The sequence below is a fragment of the Larus michahellis genome, chromosome 2 (assembly GCF_964199755.1).
Source record: "Larus michahellis chromosome 2, bLarMic1.1, whole genome shotgun sequence".
In the NCBI taxonomy this organism is placed as follows: domain Eukaryota; kingdom Metazoa; phylum Chordata; class Aves; order Charadriiformes; family Laridae; genus Larus; species Larus michahellis.
In genome coordinates this window covers 169,711,955-169,733,233 of record NC_133897.1, presented here as the reverse complement: position 1 = coordinate 169,733,233, position 21,279 = coordinate 169,711,955, and the positions used below count along the sequence as shown (strand labels likewise).

The following is a 21,279-nucleotide window of genomic DNA, read 5'->3' as shown; positions in this document are numbered from 1 at the left end:
ACTGGGAGCACTGGGGGTTACTGGGAGCACTGGGGGTTACTGGGAGCACCGGGGCCGCCGCTCTTCCCATCACCCCCCGCGGACGCTCTCGCGCCGGGCCGGCGGCCGTATTTCCCCGCCCCGCGGAGGCGGGTCCTGCTCCCCGAGCTGACCAATGGCAGCGGCGGGCTCCCGCCCCTGCCCCACGCGGATTGGCGGAGAGCGCGGAGCGGCGGCCAATGGGGGTGGCGGGGCGGGGCCTGACGGGGCGTGCGGCGCTCGGCGGCGGGAGATGAGCGCGGAGCGGCCGCGGGAGATCCGCCGTGAGTCCGGCCTGCACCGGGCCTACACGGGCCTCCGCGGGGCCTGCGCCGGCCCGCAGCCTCCCCGGGCCCCCCCGGCCTGAGACACCCCGATCTCGGCCCCCCCCCCGTGGCCCCCGGGCCCCCCGGTTTCCCTCAGGCCGCCCCCCGCCTTCCCCGTGTCACACAACCCGGACCCCCCCCCGCGAGCTCCTCAACCCCCTGCCGGCCCCTCGGTGCCCCAGCTCGGTCCTGGTCCCCTCCATCCCCCGCCGTGTCCGCTGCCGAGCTCTTCACAACCTCCCCACACGCCGGGGGGGGGGGCAGCAGAGCCTCCCCCCGGGCTCAGGGCCAGGCCGGGGGAGCTGGGGGGGGGGTCCCTGGGGTGTTTCACCGGTCGCGGGGCTCCCTGGGGAGGGTCTCACTGGGCTGGGGAGGACGAGGGGGGGTGGTGTCTCTGGGGGGGGTTTCCCCAGGCAGGAGGATCCCGGGGGGGGTGTGTGTGTGTGTCTCACCGGGCTGGGGGGGGGTCCCTGGGGGGGGGTGTCTCACATGGCAGGAGGGGTCCCTGGAGGGTCTCACCAGGCAGAGGGGTCCCTGGGGGGCTCTGACCGGTCTGTGGGGGGTCCCTGGAGGATCTTGCTGGTTTGTGAGGGGTCCCTTGGGGAGGGGGGGTGTCCTGCTGGGCTGGAGTGGACAGGGGGGGTCTCTGGGGAGTCTCACCAGGCGGGGGGGTCCCTGGGGGGGGTCTCACTGGCTGGAGTAGGCAGAGGGGTCCCTGGGGGGGCGGGGTGTGTGTGTGTGTGTGTCTCACTGGGTTGTGGGGGGTCTCTGTGAGGGTCTCACCAGGCAGAAACATCCCTATGGGGGGGGGGTGTCTCACCGGCCTGGGGGGGGGGACCCTGGGGGGTGTCACTGGGCTTGAACCCCCCCCCGTTCCACCCCGCAGAGCTGCAGAAGGCGAAGGAGAAGGCCCAGCGCGGCGGGAGCCTGGTGGAAGAGGCTGCGGTTTGTAACCAGCTCGGGGAGATTTTGGCCAGCCATGGTGCGTCCCGGCTCGGCTCGGCTCCAACCTCCGCCCCCCCCCCCACAATTTGGCGGGGGCGGGGGGCCCTCACCCTCCCCAGGGTACGCGGGAAGCCCCCCCCCCCCCCCCTCCACCTCTGACAGCCCCCTCGCTCCGCTCGCCGGCAGGACGCTACGAGGAGGCTCTGGAGGAGCATCGGCAGGAGCTGCGGCTGCTGGAGGGGGCCGGGGACAGCATCGGCTGCGCCGTGGCTCACCGCAAGATCGGCGAGCGCCTGGCCGAGCTGGAGAACTACGAGGCGGCGCTGAAGGTGGGCTGCCAGTTGCCGGGGGGTGCCGGTGGGGGGGGGGGGGGGTTTGTCTGCGGGGGTCTCAAGCTTCTCCCCCACCCCACAGCACCAGCGGCAGCACCTGGAGCTGGCCCGGTCCCTCTCGGATGACACGGAACAACAACGGGCCTGGGCCACCATCGGCCGGACCTACATGTTCATCGCCGACAGCCGCTCGCCGGAGGAGGCGGTGCCGGCGCTGCGCGAGGCCGAACAGGCTTTCCGCACCAGTCTGGCCATCGTGGAGGAGAAACTGGAAGGTGAGGCTGCGCTGGGTGATCTCAGAGAGACATCCCAGCCCCTCCCAGGGCTCTCCGATGGGTTCCCGGGGACCTTCCCCAGCTCCCGGAGCCGCCGTTTTTTCACCAGGAGCCGTGCCGAACCGGGAGCTGACGGAGATGAGGACCCGGCTCTACCTCAACTTGGGTTTGGTCTACGACAGCCTGAAGGAACCGGCCAAGTGCGATCACTACATCAAGAAAAGCATCTTCCTCTCCGAGTAAGGAGGGGCAGGAGGTGCCCGGCAGCGGGTTTTGGGGATCCGGCAGCGGGTTTCGGCGGGGATCCGGCAGCGACGGTGGCTCTTGGCAGGCAGGGCCAGCTCTACGAGGATCTCTATCGCGCCTACTTCAACCTGGGGAACATCCACCTGCGGGAGGGCGAGCACTCGGGGGCCCTGCGCTGCCTGGCCCGGGCGCGCGACTGCGCCCGCAGGATGAAGGAGAAGGGGATGGAGAGCGAATGCTGCGGCAGCACGGCCCAGGTGGGCGCTGGGGGGGGATGGGCTTCAGACCCCTCCCCGCGCTCCCCCCGGGGGTTTGGCGGCCCCCCCCCCCCCACTGATGGGGCGTCCCCCTTTGTCACCCAGGTGCTGCTGAGTTTGGGCGACTTTGCGGCCGCCAAGCGCTCGCTGAAGCAAGCCTACGCGCTGGGCTCGCGGCAGCCCTGGCAGAGAGACCTCATCTGCTCCAACCTCCGCTACGGTGAGCCGCTGACAGCGTCCCCAGGGGCAGGACGACGTAGCCGGGGGAGAGGTGGCATCCCCACAGGAGGGACAGTGTCCCTAGGGGAGGGATGGCGTCCCCAGGAGCAGGATGGTGTCCCCAGGAGCAGGATGGTGTCCCTACGGGAGAGACAGTTTTCTCAGGGGAGGGACGGTGTCCCTACAGGAGAGACGGCGTCCCCGGGAGCGGGACAGTGTCCCCACGGCAGGGACAGTGTCCCCAGGGGGCTGCCAACCCCCCCGCCTCGGCTCCATCCCCCCTGCCCCTTCTATGCTGCTGTGGGTCGGGGCTGGGAGGGCACACGCGGGTCCCCAGGTGACACTTGAGGGGACACCGAGCCCCCCCGCAGGGATGGCTCTGGAGGTCCCCGGCATGCCCTGATTGTCACCCTTGCAGCCACCAAGGTGACGCGGCTGCAGGAGGCTCTGGAGGAGGCAGCGGCCAGTGACCCGCCGGCGGCCCTGGCCCTCTGCGAGCAGCTCGGGGACACCTTCTCCAAGCACGGGGACTACGGCCGGGCCGTGGACTACTACCAGAGGCAGGTGAGCGGGGCCGGGGAGGGGTTCGGGGGGGGGGGAGGCGGGGGGTCCCAGGGGGGGTCGTCCCCACTGACGGGGGGGTCCCCGGGGGCAGCTGAGCTTGGCCCAGGCGCTGCAGAGGCCGGCGGGGGAGCTGGCCGTCATCCACGTCTCGCTGGCCACCACCTTTGGGGACCTGAAGGATCACGCGCGAGCCGTCCACCATTACCGGCAGGAGCTGGCCCTGCACCGGGGCAACGCGCTGGAGGCGAGCTGGGGCCCGGGGGGGGGGGTCTTGGGTCATTAGGGGGGATCCCCAAGTCCTCAGGGGCCTCCCCGGGGGGCTCCCCTGGTCCTTAGGGGGGGCTCATTGGGGGCAAGGGGGCTGTCCTTGGGTCCTTAGGGGGCCTCCCCAGCTCCTTGGGGCTCTCCCTGGGGGGTCTTCCCTCATCCTTGAGGGACTTCCCAGGTCCTTGGGGGGGCGTCATCGGGGTTCGTTGGGTCCCTGGGGGGGCTCCTGAGGTCCTTGGGGGGGCTCCTTGGGTCCTTAGGGGGGGCTCCCCAGGCCCCTGGAGGAGGGTTCGTTGGGTCCCTGGGGCAGGGGTCTTCCCTGGGTGGGTGTGGGGGGGGGGGCGCTCCTTAGGTGGGGGTCCCTGGGGGGGGGGGGGGGGCTCCCTGGGTGCCTCAGATGTGGGGGGGGGGGCACTTGGCAAGGCCGTCCCCGGGTTGGGGTGGGAGGTGGCGAGGGCACGGTGGCTGTGGGGACCCACGGTACCATGTGGGGCTGGGTCCCCGTGCCCCCCTGGGGAGGGTCTGTGGCTCAGTGTGTGACCCCCTCGTGTCCCTGGGGGGGGGGCATGGCTTGGCACAGGGCACCCAGGTCCCTGGGGGGGGGTCCATGGCTTCGTGTGGGAGCCTTCCGTGTCCCCGGAGCGACGTCCGTGGCTTGGTGTGGGACCCCCGTGTCCTGGGGGGGGGGTGCCCATGGCTTGGCGTGCGACTCCTCCCCGTCCCCGGGAGAAAGTCGGAGTCTAGGGCTCGGTGGGGGACCCCCCCTGCCCCGGGGGTGTCCGTGCCTCCGCGTGGGTCCCCCCCCCCTGCCCGTGGCGCCGGGCGCTGACTCCCCCGTGGTGGCCAGGAGGGAAAGACGTGGCTGAACATGGCGCTGGCCATGGAGGAGGCGGGCGAGCCCCCCGCCGCGCTCCAGTCCTGCCTCCGAACCGCGCTGGAGCGAGCCGAGGCGGCCGGAGACCCCCGGCTGCAGGTGAGGGGTGGGGGGGGGGGGGGGGGGGCGGCACGGGAACCCCCCCCATCCTCAGCTTCCCTCCCCTGGAGGGCTGGGGACTGACCTTCCTCCCTCTTCCTCCTCCCCAGAGGCAGATCCTGCGGCATCTCCACTCGCTGCAGCTGCGGGACGGTGACACCGAAGCCGCCGCCAGCACCGTGGCCCGGCTGGGGGGGCTGGGGGGGCCCGGCGAGGAGGACGAGGAGGAGGAGGAAGAACCAGAGAGCAGCGAGGCCCGGGATGAGAGCGAGCTGGAGCTGTCGGAGAGCGGTGAGGCGGGGGGGGGTGTCCTTGGGCGGCTCGGGGGGGTGCAGGATCCCTGGGGGGGGGGTCTCCCTCACCGGGGGGGGTCTCCCTCACCGGGGGGGGGGGGGTGTCTTTTCCAGAGGGGGAGGAAGATGAGCTCGAGGGCTACAGCAAGAGCGTCCCCGGGCGCCGGCGGATCAGCAAGGTGAGAGGCAGCGGGTCTCCCCCCAGCGCTCCCCACACTGACACCCCCAAAGGAGGAGTTGGGGGCGTCCCCCCTTCCATTGACACCCCCAAAATGGGGTGGGGGTGGTCTTCTGCTTCCACCTGACACCCCCAAAGGAGGGTTAGGGGTCTCCCCCTTCCCCTGACACCCCCAAAGGAGGAGTTGGGGGTGTCCCCCCTTCCATTGACACCCCCAAAATGGGGTGGGGGGGGTCTTCTGCTTCCGCCTGACACCCCCAAAGGAGGGTTAGGGGTCTCCCCCTTCCCCTGACACCCCCGAAGAGGGGGGGGGGGTCTCCCCTGTCTCCCCCTTCTCCCTGGCACCCCCAAAAAGGGGTTGGGGGTCCCTCTCTGACTCCCCTGAAGAGTGATGGGGGGGTCCCCCGGGTGCTGGGGTGCATCCCTGGGGGTCCCCATCGTCCCTGTGACCCCCCCCCCCCGTGTCCCCCAATGCCGACAGTGGAACCGGCGGAACGAGCGGGGCGAGACCCCCCTGCACCGCGCCTGCATCGAGGGCGACCTGCGCCGCGTCCAGCTCTTCCTCCGGCAGGTGGGGACGGGGGGGTCCCTACACTTCTGGGGGGGCGCAGGGGGTCCCCGTGACCCCTTGGCAAAGCCCGATGTGACTCTCCCCTCCCTTCTTTTCTAGGGGCACCCCCTGAACCCCCGCGATTACTGCGGCTGGACCCCGCTGCACGAGGCCTGCAACCACGGGCACCTGGGTGAGGGGGGGGGGGGACGGGACAGAGCCCCCCCTGGGAGCAGTCAGACCCCCCCCTCGAGTGGGCAGATGCCCCCGGGGTGCAGGCAGAGCCCCCCCTAGTGCAGGTAGAACCCCCCCCTCGAGGTGGGGAAGCCCCCCAGGAGCAGGCAGAGCCCCCCAGGAGCAGGCAGACCCCCCCGGGGCGCAGGCAGAGCCCCCCAGGGTGTAGTCAGACCCCTTCCCTCCCCCCCCGAGTCGGCAGAGCCCCCCAGGGTGCAGTCAGACCCCCTCCCTCCCCCCCCCGAGTCAGCAGAGCCCCCCCGGGATGCAGGCAGAGCCCCCCACGGCGCAGGCAGAGCCCCCTCCTCCTCACCACCGTCTCCCCCCCCCGTCCCCCCAGAGATCGTGCGGCTGCTGCTGGAGCGGGGGGCGGCGCTGGACGACCCGGGGGGGCCGGGCTGCGAGGGCATCACCCCCCTGCACGACGCCCTCAGCTGCGGCCATTTCGAGGTGGCCGAGCTGCTGGTACGGCGAGGAGCGTCGGTGACGGCCAGGAACGCCAGGGTGAGCCGCCGGGACCGGGGAGGGGGGGCCCCAATATTTGGGGGGGGGGGGGACGACACCCTGGGAGACCTTTTTGTGTGTCCCCCCCCCGCCCCGACCCTCGTAGGGCCTGACGCCGCTGGGGACGCTGGAGGAGTGGGTGCGCACCTACGGCAAGGAGCTGGACCAGGAGACGCGGCAGCGGTGCCGGGCGGCCGAGCGCCTGCTGCGGGAGACGGCGGCGGCACGAGGTGGGACTCGGCCTGGCAACGCCGGCACCCCGCTCCCCTCCGCTTTTTGGGAGGGGGGGGCTGAGGGTGATGTGTGTCCCCCCCCCGGCCACGCGCACAGCCCCGCCGCAGCTCTCCCAGGACTCGCTGCTCTTCGACGCCGAGCTCACCGAGCGGCAAACACCGCAGCCGCGCTCCCCGCCGGCGGCAGAGCCGGAGGACGGTGACATGTTGCCGCTGAGGCCGGTGAAGAAGCGGCAGCGGCTGCCGGGGCTCGGTAGGCAGGAGACGGCGGAGCCAGACCCGGAGCCAGATGAGTACGAAGCCGCCATCCGAGGTCTCGGCAGCGCCAAATCCCTTCTTGGCAGCGCCAAATCCCTTCTCGGCAGCGGCGCCGCGACGGCGTGCCGGCAACCGGTACCACAGCCGGCCCTCATCCCGGCCGAGCAGTACCTGGAGGAGGAGGACTGGCTGGAAGACGACCTCGGGGAGTCCCGGGGGGGCCGTAAGCGGCTGCGCCGGGAACCCCAGGGACCGGCGACCACTTCGGGGGACAGCACGGGGCCGGAGAGTGATGGTGAGGGCCCTGCGCCGGCCCGGCACCAGCCGCGGCGTCGCCGGAACGTGCAGAGCCGGCTCACCCGCCTGGTGGAGAGGGTCTCGCTGGGGCGCTGCCGGGAACGCCGACCCCCCGAGGTGGCCGGGACCCCCCTCCCCGCCGAGGACGAGGGCGAGGGGAACCCCCCACCAGCGCCGGCACTGCTGCCCGTGCCGCTGCCGGCACCGCTGCCGGCACCGCTGCCTGCCCTCCGCGTGCGCGTCCGGGTCCAGGACAACGTCTTCCTCATCCCCGTGCCGCAGAGGTGAGACTTTCCCCCTCCCATTTTGGGGATTCCCCCTCCCATTTTGGGGATTTCCCCCGCCGTGTCCCCTTGGGGACCCCGGGGCGGGGCGGCAGCGCTCGCCGGTGACGGTGCCGGCGCTGCTGTCGCGGCAGCGAGGGCCGTGCCGTGGGCTGGCTGGCGGAGCAGGCGGCCGAGCGGTATTACCAAACCTGCGGGCTGCGGCCGCGGCTCACCCTGAAGAAAGAGGGGGCTCTGCTGGCCCCCCAGGACCTGGTGGGGGACGTCCTGCAGAGCAACGAGGAGGTGAGAGCCTGGACCCCCCCCCCAACCCAACTCGCTCCGTGCCGGGCATCGCCACCCGTGGTGGCATCGGTGGTGGCATCGGTGACGGCTCCGGCGTTGCAGGTGCTGGCAGAGGTGACGTGCTGGGACCTGCCGCCCTTGGCCGAGCGGTACCGCAGGGCTTGCCAGAGCCTGGCCGTGGGTAAGGACCCCCCCCGTGTCCCCCCCAGGTGGTGGGCAAGGACCCCTGTCCCCTCCCTGTCCCCTCGGGGCCCGTCCCCACCGAGGGACAGGGCTGGGGGTCCCCGCGCCCGGGGGAAACGCGTGCCCTTGGCCGGCGTGGGGCCGTCAGCGGGACTACGGGGTCCCCCAGGGGGCTCAGGGCTCCCCTGGAGGGGGGGGACGGTCCTGTGGGGGGTGTCCCCAGGGCCACCAGAAGCCACCAACGCCCCCCGCTCTCCGCCGGCAGAGCCTCACCCGCTGCTGCTGAAGGTGACGGAGCAGCAGGAGCAGAGCCCGGGGCTGGAGGTCGGGGCGGGCCTGGCCCTGCGTCCCCCCCACCTCCCCCCGCTGCTGCGGGCCCTCAAGCTTCAGGCGCCGCTGCGGCAACTCCGGCTGCGCGGCTGCAGGCTGCCCGACGCCGCGGCCACCGACTTGCTGGCCACGCTGGCCACCCTGCCCGCCCTCACCCTCCTCGACTTGTCCGGGAACCAGCTGGGAGCCCAGGGGCTGCGGCAGCTCCTGCCCCAACACCCCGGCACTGCCGGCGCCTTCCAGGTAGGGCTTGGGGGGGACACGGCACGGGGCGGGGGGACCTGACACCGCCCCCACGGGACCCGGCGCTGGCTTCGCCTGGCTGAGGGTCACGGCGTGGGTCGTCCCCCGCCCCCCAAACCTCTCCTCTGTCCCTCAAAACTTCTCATCTGTCCCCCCCAAACCTTGTGCCTGTCCCTCAAACCTCTCCTCGGTCCCCTAAATCTTGTCTTAATCCCCTGAATCTTGCATTAATCCTCTGAATCTTGCACTTATCTGTCCCCTAAACCTCTCCTTCCTCCCCCAAACCCCTCTCCCCCGTCCCCCAAACCTTACTCCGGCCCCCTGAATCCCTCCTCTGTCCCCCCCTCGAACCCCACCTCCATCCATCCCCCAAACCTCTCCCTTGTCCCCAAAACCTCTTGCTCTCCGTCCCCGAAATTTCTTCGTCTGCGTCCTGTAAATCTGTTGCCCGTCTCATCCCCCCCCCCAACCTCTCCTTTGTCTCTCCATCCCCGACATCCCTTGTCTGTCCCCTAAACCTCCTCTTTGTCCCCCCAAACCTCCTCTTTGTCCCCCCAAACCCCTTGCCCGTCATCTCCAAAACCTTCCTTTATCCCCTAAACCTCTTCATCCATCCCCTAAACCTCGCGTCTGTCCCCCGAATCTCTCATCTGTCCCCTAAACCCTTCCTCCGTCCCCTCAACCCTGTGTCCGTCGGTCCGTCCCCCCAACCCCTAATCTCTCCTTTGCCCCCCCCCAACCCCTTGCCCGTCCCCCCGACCCTCTCCTCCTCCACCCCCCGAATCTCTTCTCCGTCTGTCCCCCAAATCTCGCGTCCGTCCCCGTTTCCACCTCGCCCCCATCCCTCAAACCCCTCTTCTCTGTCCCCGGCCGGTGCCGGCAGAGCCTGGAGGAGCTGGACCTGAGCCTGAACCCGCTGGGGGACGCCAGCTGCCAGCCCCTGGCCCTGCTGCTGCCGCGCTGCCCGGCGCTCGCCACGCTGCGGCTGCAGGCCTGCGGCTTCACCCACGCCTTCAGCCTGGCGGGTAAGCGCCCGCGGCACCGCGACGCCACCGCGGGGTTCTCTCTTCCCCGCGCGGTCCTCCCGCCGCGGTTCTCTCCCCGCACCGTTGTTCTCATGGCGCGGTTCTGCCCGCGCACGGTTCTCCTGGCACGGTTCTCTCTCTCCTCATGTGGTTATTCTCATGGCGCGGTTCTCATACGGTTCTCTCTCCCGGCACGGTTCTCCTCATACGGTTCTCTCTCCTGGCATGGTTTTCTCCCAGCACGGTTCTTCTTCTCATGGCACGGTTCTCATGACATGGTTCTCCCGGCACGGTTCTCTCCCCGCACGGTTCTCTCTCCCGGCATGGTTCTCCCGGCACGGTTCTCTCTCCCCACACGGTTATTCTCATGGCACGGTTCTCTCTCCTGGCATGGTTCTTCTCATGGCGCGGTTCTCATGACATGGTTCTCCTGGTGTGGTTCTCTTCCCGCACGGTTCTCTCTCCCAGCGTGGTTCTCCCGGCACGGTTCTCTCCCCACATGGTTCTTCTCCCGGCACGGTTCTCCTGGCATGGTTCTCTCCCCGCATGGTTCTTCTCCCGGCACGGTTCTCTCCCCGCATGGTTCTCCCGGCACGGTTCTCTCCCCGCATGGTTGTTCTCCCGGCACGGTTCTCTCCCCGCATGGTTCTCCCGGCACGGTTCTCTCCCCACATGGTTGTTCTCCCAGCACGGTTCTCTCCCCGCATGGTTCTCCTCCCGGCATGGTTCTCTCCCCACATGGTTCTCCTCCCGGCACGGTTCTCTCCCCGCATGGTTCTCCCGGCACAGTTCTCTCTCCTGGCGTGGTTCTCCCGGCACGGTTCCCTCTCCCCCCGCCACGGTTCTCTCCCCGCGTGGTTCTCCCGGCACGGTTCTCTCCCCGCATGGTTCTCCCGGCACGGTTCTCCCCCTGTTGTTCTCTCGGCACGGTTCTCTCTCCTGGCGTGGTTCTCCCGGCACGGTTCTCCCCCTGTTGTTCTGCCGGCACGGTTCCCTCTCCCCCCCGCCATGGTTCTCACCCCGCGGTTCTCTCTCCCCACACGACTCTCCCGGTGCCGGCATTTCCCCAGGAGCCGAGCGGCTGCAGACGTTGTCCTTGTCCCACAACGCCCTGGGCCCGGCGGCGCTGGCGCGGCTCCTCGACAGCCTGCCCTGCCGCAGCCTGGGCCGCCTGGAGCTGGGCTCCGTGGCCGGGCCGGGCGACCGGTCCCTTGCCGGGGCCCTCGGCAGGTACCTGGGGCAGGTGAGAGCCGTCCCCGAGGGGACACGGGGGGACGTGGGGACCCCGCTCCCCGCGCGGTGCCGCCCGCGGTTGTGCCGATACGGTGCGACTTCCCTGCAGGAGGGCTGCGCCCTGAGCCACCTCACATTCTCCGGAAACCGCCTGGGTGACGGTGACGTCCTGGAGGTGGCCAGGTGAGGGGACGGGGGGACCCTGGGGACATTTCGGGGGGACAGGTGGCGGTGGTGGGGGGGTTCCTGGCAGCAGGATCCTCACCCTCCGCTTCCCAACGGAGACCCAGCTCCGGCACCGGAGCACGGCGCGGGGACTTGGTGGGGACGGAAGGGACCTCCCCAGGGACAAGGGGGTGGCCGGGCGAGGGGACCCTGGGGACGTCTGGGGGTGACAGACGGTGGACGGGGGGGTCCTGGCAGCAGGATCCTCACCCTCCGCATCCCGAGGGAGACCCCGCGCTGGCTCCAGCCGCAGGAGTGCAGTGTGGGGGGGACACTGGGGATGGAGGGGACTCCCCCGGGGACAAAGGGACCCCCCCCCAGGGACAAGGGGACCCTGGAGATGGCTGGGGGTGACAGAGAGGATGGCGGGGGGGGTCCTGGCAGCGGGATCCTCACCCTCCGCCTCCCAGCGGAGACCCCGCGTCAGCTCCGGCACTGGAGCACAGTGTGGGGAGACACTGGGCATGGAGGGGACCCCCCCCGGGGACAAGGGGGTGGCCAAGTGAGGGGACAAGGGGACCCTGGGGGCGTCTGGGGTTGACACGCGGTGGATGGGGGGGTCCTGGCAGCGGGATCCTCACTCCCTGCCTCCCAGCGGAGACCCCGCGTCGGCACCGGAGCATGGTGTGGGGAGACACTGGGGACAAAGGGACCCCCCCTCGGGGACAAAGGGACCCCCCCCTCCCCGGGGACAAGGGGACCCTGGGGATGTCCGGGGGTGACACAGAGCATGGGGGACGGTGGGTCGCGGCAGCGACATCTTCACCCTCCGCCTCCCGAGGGAGACCCTGCACGGGCTCCAGCACAGGAGCACGGAGGGGACCCCTTTTTGGGGACAAGGGAGGGGACCCCTTTTTGGGGACAAGGGGGGGGCACCCCCCACCTCGCTATCTCCCCCCTACCCCCCCCACCCCGCGCAGGTGCCTCCCCGCTTGCCCGGCTCTGGTTTCCCTGGATTTCTCGGCCAATCCCGGGATCAGCACCGCGGGGCTGCGGGCGCTGCTCTCCGCCCTGGAAGAGAGGAGCCGGGGGCTCCAGTTCCTCAGCCTGGCAGGTAGGACGGTGGCACAGGCCGTGACGGTGGCACAGGCCGTGATGGCGGCACCGGCAGAAAGGGGGTGGGCAACCCCCCCCCCCCCGAGCTCACGGTAGCCCCTTCTTCGCAGGCTGCTCCATGGCGGGACCGTTGGACGACGCGACCTGGGCCAGAGCCGCCGACAAGATCCGGGATCTCCGGCTCTGCAGCCGGTTCGTCCGAGGGAGCGACCAGCGGGACGTCGGCACCGCGCTGGGGGCCGGCGCCGTCACCCGCCACCGCAACCTCCTCTGCAAGAGCCTCTGAAGCGCCGGCGGCTCCTGGTTTCAACCGGCGCAGCCATTACACACTGTCTTTATCAACGTGGCTGGTGGTTTTTGGGGTCCCGGCGTCACCGGCAGGTGACAGACGAGGGTTTTATTGTCCCCAGCTTCATCTTAACACCAGTAAGGACTGGGGGGGGGGGGGGACTGGGAGGGCTGAACCAGGAGGGAACGGCGCTGCCGGCTGGCTCAGGCGTGGAGGAAGCGGTTGAAGGCGTTGTAGGCGGATTCCAGGTCGAACAACATCTGCCGGACCTGGGAATCGTCCAGCTCGTCCGACGCCGACATCCCGCTGAGCGTCTGCAGCCTGCGAGAAGTTGCGGGGGGGGGTGGGTGGGGTGGGGGGGCTGCATTAGCGGCATGCCAAAAACGGTGCCGGTAACGGCGCCGGCGCCCCGGCACTCACCACTGGTTGACTTTCTGCCGGCCCTCGAAGTCGGGGGGCAGGTGGCTCATGCGGTTCATGGTCTCCATCAGCTCCCGCAGGTCCGGCTGGATCTGGGGGAGGGAGCTGGGGGTGAGCCACCGCGCCGGCCTGGCCAAACTGGGGCTGCCGGCGCTGCCGCCGCGGCACATGGGCGAAGCCTACCTCGTCCATGGCTCGGATCTCCAGGCGCAGCTTGTCCATCACCGTGATGAAGAGCTGCAAGTAAAGGGAAGTTCGGCTCAACCGCGACCCTTCCCACCCCCCCAAAACTACCGAAGCTGCCCCCAAAACCACCGCGGCCGAGCCCCGGCACCGTACGGAGACGATGTCGGCGATGCAGCGGTTGAGGTTGCCCTTGTCGTCCTTGATGGTGATGGGCCGGTCCTCCTTGATCCTCTCCATGGCCAAGGGGCAGTCGAGCTGCGGGGAGACGACGCCGTCAGCGGCGCAACCGGCGCCCGCCCGGCCCCGCTGCCCGGTGTGTGCCGGCGCCGAGCGATCCGGTGGCACCGAGGGATCCAGCAGCGGCTCGGCTCACCCGGAACTTGCGGCAGAAGTCGTCGATGGAGCTGATCTCGGAGCCCTGCACTTGCTTGAGGGCAGCTTTGAACTGGACCAGGAGGCGGGAGCAGGCGGCCGTGTACCTGGGGGGGGGACGATGACACAGGGACGGGCTTGTCCCCTCCCTCGGGGACACGATGGCACCTCCGCGGCGCGCCATCGCCCTGCTCGGCGCCGAGGACTTACTCGTTAGGAGAGACGCAGTCCTTGATGTAGGCTTTCTCCAGGGCCTGCAGCGTCTTCACCACCGCAAAGAGCTCGGCCATGTTGTCGTACCTGCAACCGCAACGCGGACCGCGGTGGGCAACCACGTCCCGGGAGGGAGCGCCGTGGAGGACGAGGGGACCGCGACGGAGGACGGGGGACCGCGACGGAGAAGTGTTCCAGGAGGGACCGCGACGGAGGACGGGGGACCGCGACAGAGGACGGCGGAGCACGTTGGGAGAACGGGGTCCCAGGAGGAGCTGGGATGGAGAACCGGGGACGGCAGGGGACAACTCCCAGGATGTACCGCAGCGGAGAAGGGGGGACCGGGAGGGACCCTGATGGAGGATGGGGGACCACCACGGAGAGAAGGGGACAGTGGGGGACCGTGACGGAGAGCTGTGTCCCAGGAGGGACCCTGATGGCGAGAGGTGTCCTGGGAAGAACCACGACGGAGAACGGCGTCCCAGGAAGGACCGTAATGGAGAACGGGGGACCGTGACGGAGAAGAGGGGACCAGGAGGGACCGTGATGGGGAGCGATGTCCCGGGAGGGACCGTGATGGAGAGAACGGGGACCACAGTGGAGAATGGGACGCTGTGATGGAGAACGGTGTCCCGGGAGGAACCGTGATGGAGAATGGGAGGCTGTGATGGAGAACGGTGTCCCAGGAGGAACCGTGATGGAGAATGGGACGCTGTGATGGAGAACGGTGTCCCAGGAGGAACCGTGATGGAGAATGGGACGCTGTGATGGAGAACGGTGTCCCGGGAAGGACCACAGTGGAGAACAGGGGACCGCGATGGAGAACGGTGTCCCAGGAGGAACCACGATGGAGAACGGGGGGGACACACTGATGAACAACCGGGGACCGCGATGGAGAACGGCGTCCCGGGAGGAACCGCGATGGAGAACGGTGTCCCGGGAGGGACGGTGACGGAGCGCGGTGTCCCAGGCTGTCCCACCGGAGCCGGTGGCCACCTGGGGCTCGTCCCCCGTTCCCTGGGGGGGCTGGACTCACTTCTCCCTCTCCCTGGCGTTCTTGTAGAGCTTCACCTCCTGCGGGGACAGGGGGGGGACAGGGCTCAGCTTCGGGGGGCGGGGGGGGGGGAGGCGACATGGCTCAGCCAGGGGCTGGTGGCCAGTGCCCTGCCGGGGGTGGCCACACTCACCTCGTAGAGCTCTGGCTTGTTCCCGGGGGCTGCGGAGGGAGGGGGAGGTCAGAGGTGTGTGTGGGGGGGGGGGGGCTGGGGGCCACACAGACACCCCACTCGGTAGCCCCGCTGTGTGTCGTCGTCCCCCCACCCCACGCCGGTAGCCCCGGGCCCCCTCAGTAGCCCGGGTCCCCCTGGGTAGCCCCTGCGGCCACTCCCCCACCTCCCCCCGGTAGCCCCGGGCCCCACCTCTGTAGCCCTGTCCCCGCCCCCGCCCCCCCCCCCCCCCCCCCCCCCCCAGTCCCGGCTTCTCCCCGGTAGCCCCGGTTCCCGCCTCGGTAGCCCCGGCCCCCCCCCCCCAGTAGCCCCGGCTTCCCTCCGGTAACCTCGAGACCCCGCTCCCCCCCACCCCCTCCCCCACCCCCCGAGTACCCCTGGTCTGTCCCCACCCCGCCCCCTCCCGGTAGCCCCCGTGTCCCCTCCCGGTAGCCCCGGTGCCCCCCCAGGCCCGCGGGGAGCAGCGGGCCCCGCTGCCGCCGCTCTCACCTCCCATCCCGGGCGGCCCCGCGATACCGTGAAACATCCCGCCGGGGTCCCCGCCTCGCCCGGAGGGGTCTGGGACCCCCCCCCCCCCCTCCCCGTCCCCCCTTCCCCCCGGTGCCGGTCCGGGCTCCCCCCGCCGCCGCCGCCGCTCCCGGTCCCGCCGCCGGTGTCCGCGCTGCGCTTCCGCAAAATGGCGGCGGGTCGAGGATGCGGCGCTCGGCTGGTCGGGACTGGCGGGGAGGGCGGGGCTTAGCGCTTTGGGCGGGGAAAGGCGCCCGTTTTAGCGGGAAAAGCGATGGTTTTGGCGGGAAAAGACGCTCCGAGGGCTTAATGTCGTGTCGTCGTCGTCCCGTCCCCCCTCGTCCCCCCCCCCCCCCCCGCGTCCTGGGGGGGGCCCGGCCCCGCGGGAGGGGGTCGAGGGGGATTCAGCCCCTCTGCTCCGCTCGGGGGAGACCCCCCTGCAGTGCTGCCTCCAGCCCCGGGGACATCGGGAGGACACGGAGGCGTCGGAGCGGGGCCGGAGGAGGCCCCGGAGATGCCGGGAGGGCTGGAGCCCCTCTGCTGGGAGGACAGGCTGAGAGAGCTGGGGGGGTTCAGCCTGGAGAAGAGAAGGCTCCGCGGAGACCTTCCAGCCCCTTCCAGGCCCTCAAGGGGCCTCCGGGAAAGCTGGGGAGGGACTCTGGAGCAGGGAGGGGAGCCACGGGGACGAGGGGAAGGGGTTTTTAAACCAAAAGAGGGAGATTTAGGTTAAAAATAAGGCAGAAATTCTCCATGATGAAGCTGGTGAGCCCCTGCCCAGGTTGCCCAGAGAAGCTGTGGCTGCCCCATCCTGGAGGGGTTCAAGGCCAGGTTGGCCGGGGCTTTGGGCAACCTGGGCTGGTGGGAGGTGGCCCTGCCCAGGGCAGAGGGTGGCACTGGTGTGGGCTTTAAGGTCCCTTCCCACCCAAACCAGTCGGTGACTCCATGATCAGCTGTGGGCAGACGTTGGCGCCGCAGCCCTGCGGGAAGGCAGGTTCCGAAGGAAGGAAGGCAGCAGCCGGCTGGGAATGGAGGAGGAGGGAGGAGGAGGAGGTGGCCGCTGCCCTTGGCCGCCGCGCTGGCGGGTCAAGGATCGCCGTGAGGTGGCAGCTGACGCAACGTGGGCAGCCATAAACCCGCCGATAGCAGGGTCAGGGAGGTGAAGGCCGGGTGCTGGCGGCACCAGGGCAAAGGTCACGGGCAAAAGAGCCCCCACGGCGGGGGAGCACCGTGACCTTGGCCGTGGGCGGTGCATAAAGCTCCCGGGGGCGGCGGGTTCATGGCGGGTCCGGTTCTGTGCCGGTGACTGAGGTGGGGCCGGTTGTTCCTCGGAAAGAGGCAACAGCAAAATAAAGGGAAGAAAGAAACCGCAGGAAAAGCCGTCGGCGTCTCCGCGGATTTCCGGTGCCGAGATGATGATGTCGAGGGGATGCCAAGAAGATCTCGAGATGATGCCAAGGAGACGTCGAGATGATGGCAAGAAGATCTTGAGGTGATGCCAAGAAGACGCCAAGATGATGTCAAGAAGACGCCAAGATGATGCCAAGAAGACGCCAAGATGATGCCAAGAAGACGCCAAGATATTGGCTCTTCCGTAACGGCGTTCCCACACCCGTACGTGCTCCAGGCACGCGGGTCGGTGAAGGGATCTGGTTTTTGGTTACGCACCTGGTTACGGCGAGCCTGGAAAACAACCCTTGTGCTATGGCCACGGCCGTGGCTGGTGGCCGTCCCGCTCCTCGCGGCTACCTGGGGGTGACAGCCGCCATCCGGGTGTCCCTTGGTCCTGAGAAACGCCGTTGAGTTCTTCTGGTCACCTCCGAAACGGGGTTAACGAACGCGGCTCTGCATCCTCAGGGCTCCCAAATTGGGCAGGTGCCGGGTCGGTTCGTGGTTTATCGCCGGATCACAATTCGAGCTCGGCTGGAGGATTCCAGGATTCCTGAAACCTGGAGCGTCTTCTGCTTCGGAAAACCGCGGGGTTAAAGACAAAACTAAAGAGGAAAGTCCCTGAGATGCTCCGTGGCGTCGCCACGCAAAGAAACCCCCTCGTCACCCGTCAGCAGAACGGCCCAGAAAAGGAAATCCGTTTTAAGGAGGAAAAACCCCAAATCTGCTTTTTCTTCTGGAGGCTTCAGAGGGGCCCCGGCTGGGACAAACCTTTGGGGGGGGAGGGATTTGCCATCCCCAAAGAGGGACAGAAGAGCCGAAGCGCCCCCGGCCGCGGGCGGTGGGACGGAGGAGCCCGGTTTGGGGGCAGACGTGCTCCCCACCGCTGTGTCCCTCGCCACGGGGGGACGTCTCCTCCCGCCGCCTTCGCAGGGGTCTCGCGCTCTGCAGCCGGGTGAAATTTGCACTAGGGAAAAAAAGGGGGGAAACTTGAAAAAAAAAAAATGACCCCGATTTTCAGCGGGAAAGGGTTGTCCAACGGCAACTTGGGTTCAACATTGAGGGGCCTTCGGGAGAAGCCCTTCGGCTTCGCGCCCACCGGGAGCGGGACGAGCCCCCGGTTTGGTCGGTGCCTGTCCATGAGCTCTTCCCTGTGCCCGTGGGCTCTTCCATGAATGGCAGCCCCGCCAAGGGGAGGAGGAGGAGGAGGAGGAGGAGGAGGAGGAGGAAGAGGAGGAGGAGGAGGCGAGGTTGCCCTCCTTGCGCCCACCCTAGCCCACGGCGCGGCTTCCCCCTCGCCCCCGGAGCTGGGCCGGCTTCTGCGGTGAAGCTTTTTGGGGAGATTGGGGACGGCGGTGCCCAGCCGCGCCGGTGACGTCAAGCGGGCGGCGAGGTGGACGCGTCAGACGGACGCGGCGTCTTCTGGAGAGCCCTGGACCCGTGGCCAAGAGCCGTGTGAAGTCCGAGGAAGACAAGGGCAAGGCCGTGGCCCGAGAGCCCGGTGCGGGCTGGGCCCTGCTGGGTTGGGGAACGGCCTTGCGGAGAAGGACCCGGGGTGGCCGAGGAGGTGAGGAGGAGTCAGGAGCTGGGCAGCGATGAAGGCAGCAGGTCCTGGGCTGGATCGGCAGGGGATGGACGTGCTCATCCCGCTCCACCCAACGGCTGGAGTCCTGCGTCCCGCTCCGCTCCCCGCAGCTGGAGGAGGACGCGAACGCGCTGGGGAGGCTCCAGACGAGGGCCACGGAGACGATCCAGGGGCTGGAGAACCTGCGCCGGGAGGGAAGGCTGGCGGAGCCGGGTCTCACCTCCCTGGAGAAGAGAAGGTTGAGAGGGGACCTCGGCGCGTATTTCGGCGCTTGCGGGGCGGTGGGTTGGGTTTGGGGGGCTGCGGCGGGGGGAGGGGGGGCTTCTGTGAGAAGATGCCGGGAGCTGGTCCGGCGTAGGACAGAGCCAATTCCAGGTGGCTCCAGGACGGACCCGCCGTTGGCCAAAGCTGAGCCCGTCGGTGGCGTTGGTGGCACCTCTTGGGGTGAGGTGGAGGGAGACAATGGGAGAGGAGCAGCCCTGCGGGGCCCAAGGCCAGGGAGGAGGAGGAGGAGGAGGAGGAGGAGGAACTCCAGGTGCCGGAGCAGAGATTCCTCTGGAGCCCGTGGAGGTGACCGTGGAGGAGCAGGTTGTCCCATGGAGCCCGTGGAGGTGACCATGGAGAAGCAGGTTGTCCCCTACAGGCCATGGAGGTGACCATGGAGAAGCAGGTTGTCCCCTGCAGGCCATGGAGGTGACCGTGGAGGAGCAGGTTGTCCCCTGCAGGCCATGGAGGTGACCACAGAGGAGCAGGTTGTCCCCTGGAGCCCATGGAGGTGACCGTGGAGAAGCAGGTTGTCCCCTGGAGCCCATGGAGGTGACCGTGGAGGAGCAGGTTGTCGCCTGGAGCCCATGGAGGTGACCGTGGAGGAGCAGGTTGTCCCCTGCAGGCCATGGAGGTGACCACGGAGGAGCAGGTTGTCCCCTGGAGCCCATGGAGGTGACCGTGGAGAAGCAGGTTGTCCCCTGGAGCCCGTGGAGGTGACCGTGGAGGAGCAGGTTGTCCCCTGGAGCCCGTGGAGGTGACCGTGGAGAAGCAGGTTGTCCCCTGGAGCCCGTGGAGGTGACCGTGGAGGAGCAGGTTGTCCCCTGGAGCCCGTGGAGGTGACCGTGGAGGAGCAGGTTGTCCCATGGAGCCCGTGGAGGTGACCATGGAGAAGCAGGTTGTCCCCTACAGGCCATGGAGGTGACCATGGAGAAGCAGGTTGTCCCCTGGAGCCCGTGGAGGTGACCGTGGAGGAGCAGGTTGTCCCCTGCAGGCCATGGAGGTGACCACGGAGGAGCAGGTTGTCCCCTGGAGCCCATGGAGGTGACCGTGGAGAAGCAGGTTGTCCCCTGGAGCCCATGGAGGTGACCGTGGAGGAGCAGGTTGTCCCCTGCAGGCCATGGAGGTGACCACGGAGGAGCAGGTTGTCCCCTGGAGCCCATGGAGGTGACCGTGGAGAAGCAGGTTGTCCCCTGGAGCCCGTGGAGGTGACCGTGGAGGAGCAGGTTGTCCCCTGGAGCCCGTGGAGGTGACCGTGGAGAAGCAGGTTGTCCCCTGGAGCCCGTGGAGGTGACCGTGGAGGAGCAGGTTGTCCCCTGGAGCCCGTGGAGGTGACCGTGGAGGAGCAGGTTGTCCCTGGAGCCCGTGGAGGTGACCGTGGAGGAGCAGGTTGTCCCCTGCAGGTTGTGGAGGTGACTGTGGAGGAGCAGGTTGTTCCCTGGAGCCCATGGAGGTGACCATGGAGAAGCAGGTTGTCCCATGGAGGTGACCGTGGAGGAGCAGGTTGTACCCTGGAGCCCATGGAGGTGACTGTGGAGGAGCAGGTTGTCCCCTGGAGCCCATGGAGGTGACCGTGGAGGAGCAGGTTGTCCCATGGAGGTGACCGTGGAGGAGCAGGTTGTACCCTGGAGCCCATGGAGGTGACCATGGAGAAGCAGGTTGTCCCATGGAGGTGACCGTGGAGGAGCAGGTTGTCCCCTGGAGCCCATGGAGGTGACCGTGGAGGAGCAGGTTGTCCCCTACAGGCCATGGAGGTGACCGTGGAGGAGCAGGTTGTCCCCTGCAGGCCATGGAGGTGACCGTGGAGGAGCAGGTTGTCCCCTGCAGGCCGTGGAGGTGACCGTGGAGGAGCAGGTTGTCCCCTGCAGGCCATGGAGGTGACCGTGGAGGAGCAGGTTGTCCCCTGGAGCCCATGGAGGTGACCGTGGAGGAGCAGATTGTCCCCTGCAGGCCATGGAGGTCCCCACGCTGGAGCGGTTGCTGGAGGACGGTCTCCCACGGGTGGGACCCCGCAGTGGGGCAGGGGAAGAGCGTGAGGAGGAAGGAGCCGGCAGGGATGAAGCGTCACGGACTGACCCCGTTCCCCGTCCCGCGGGGGGGAGGAGGAAGAGGAGTCGGGAGCGAAGCTGAGCCTGGGATGGAGGTGGGTGGGAGGGAGGTGGGTTTGGATGCTTGAGGTTCTTGTTTCGCGTGATCCCGCTCCGTCGTGGGTTGGCAATAAATGAAACGGATTTCCCCGAGTGGGTTTCGCTGTGACGGGGGTCGTGGCACCATGGCGGGTGCCCCCAGGAGCGGGTGAGCGTTGGGGGGGGGGGGGGAACAGCCGCCGTTGGCGTCCGCCGCGCGTCGGGGTCACCAAAGCGTTTGGCGAAGGAGGGAACCGCCGATGGCAGCACCTCCTCTTGCCCGTGGAGAGGGTGGCGCGTCCCCTTGGGGGGGACCCTCTTCCCGCGGTGGCCCTGGGGGTGTTTCGGGGCCCCTCGTGGGACCCCGGCAGCGCGGGGGGCCCGTGGTTTTCACCGCCACGTGCGGCGGCTCGGCAAACGCCACGGCCAACGCCGGTTGTTGGGAGGAACAAGGAGGCCGTGAAATGCCCGGTGGTGGCCAGGACTCGTCTGTCCCCCCACAACGGCACCGGGCTGGTGGGGGCAGAGACTCCCCGAGACCTGCCTTCCCCGCGCCGCGAGCTCGTGCCCAAGGCGAAACCCCGGCCAAACCGGCGCTGGCTGGCGCCGGGGAGGAGAAGGGAGGGATGCCGGGGATCATCCCGGAGCCAAACCCTCAAATCCGGTGGTTTTATCCGGAAAAACCACCTCTTTTCCACTGGTGCCCCCCGCCAACGCCGCGGTGCTGCCACCTCTCTGCCGGAGCATCGCCCCGGCATCAAACATTAACCGCCCCGGCAGCTTGGCCGATGCCTCGCCGCGATAACGGCGGCCGGAATATCGCGTGGGGAGGTTTATTCCTTTATTACCCTTAACGAGACTTGGCTCGTTGC

At 69.2% G+C, this 21,279-nt stretch overlaps 2 protein-coding genes across 3 annotated transcripts; one reads left to right on the top strand and one right to left on the bottom strand.

Annotated features, from left to right (window-relative positions):
• The first annotated feature begins 261 nt into the window (after nt 1-261).
• Nucleotides 262-12,199, top strand: TONSL (tonsoku like, DNA repair protein). 2 transcript variants are annotated; one of them, XM_074578085.1, is made up of 25 exons: nt 262-302; nt 1,231-1,326; nt 1,476-1,618; nt 1,704-1,896; nt 2,006-2,135; nt 2,228-2,399; nt 2,505-2,619; nt 3,037-3,182; nt 3,274-3,426; nt 4,297-4,422; nt 4,533-4,713; nt 4,830-4,894; nt 5,375-5,464; nt 5,564-5,636; nt 6,018-6,181; nt 6,288-6,411; nt 6,512-7,253; nt 7,388-7,538; nt 7,641-7,719; nt 7,987-8,294; nt 9,178-9,319; nt 10,390-10,562; nt 10,662-10,735; nt 11,698-11,831; nt 11,944-12,199. In XM_074578085.1, exons 1-25 carry the CDS (start codon nt 272-274, stop codon nt 12,117-12,119), a joined length of 3,981 nt encoding a protein of 1,326 aa, XP_074434186.1. In that variant the 5' UTR covers nt 262-271; the 3' UTR covers nt 12,120-12,199. The 2 variants fall into 2 exon arrangements, with proteins under 2 accessions (XP_074434186.1, XP_074434187.1); XM_074578086.1 differs by lacking the exon at nt 5,375-5,464.
• VPS28 (VPS28 subunit of ESCRT-I) lies at nt 12,182-15,207 on the bottom strand. The gene is made up of 9 exons (XM_074578113.1): nt 15,029-15,207; nt 14,501-14,529; nt 14,350-14,387; nt 13,311-13,400; nt 13,102-13,207; nt 12,882-12,983; nt 12,726-12,779; nt 12,543-12,634; nt 12,182-12,443 (listed from the first exon to the last, which is right to left on the bottom strand). The coding sequence occupies exons 1-9, from the start codon at nt 15,063-15,065 to the stop codon at nt 12,326-12,328; spliced, it is 666 nt and encodes a 221-aa protein (XP_074434214.1). The 5' UTR covers nt 15,066-15,207; the 3' UTR covers nt 12,182-12,325.
• Between the last annotated feature and the right edge of the window lie 6,072 nt (nt 15,208-21,279).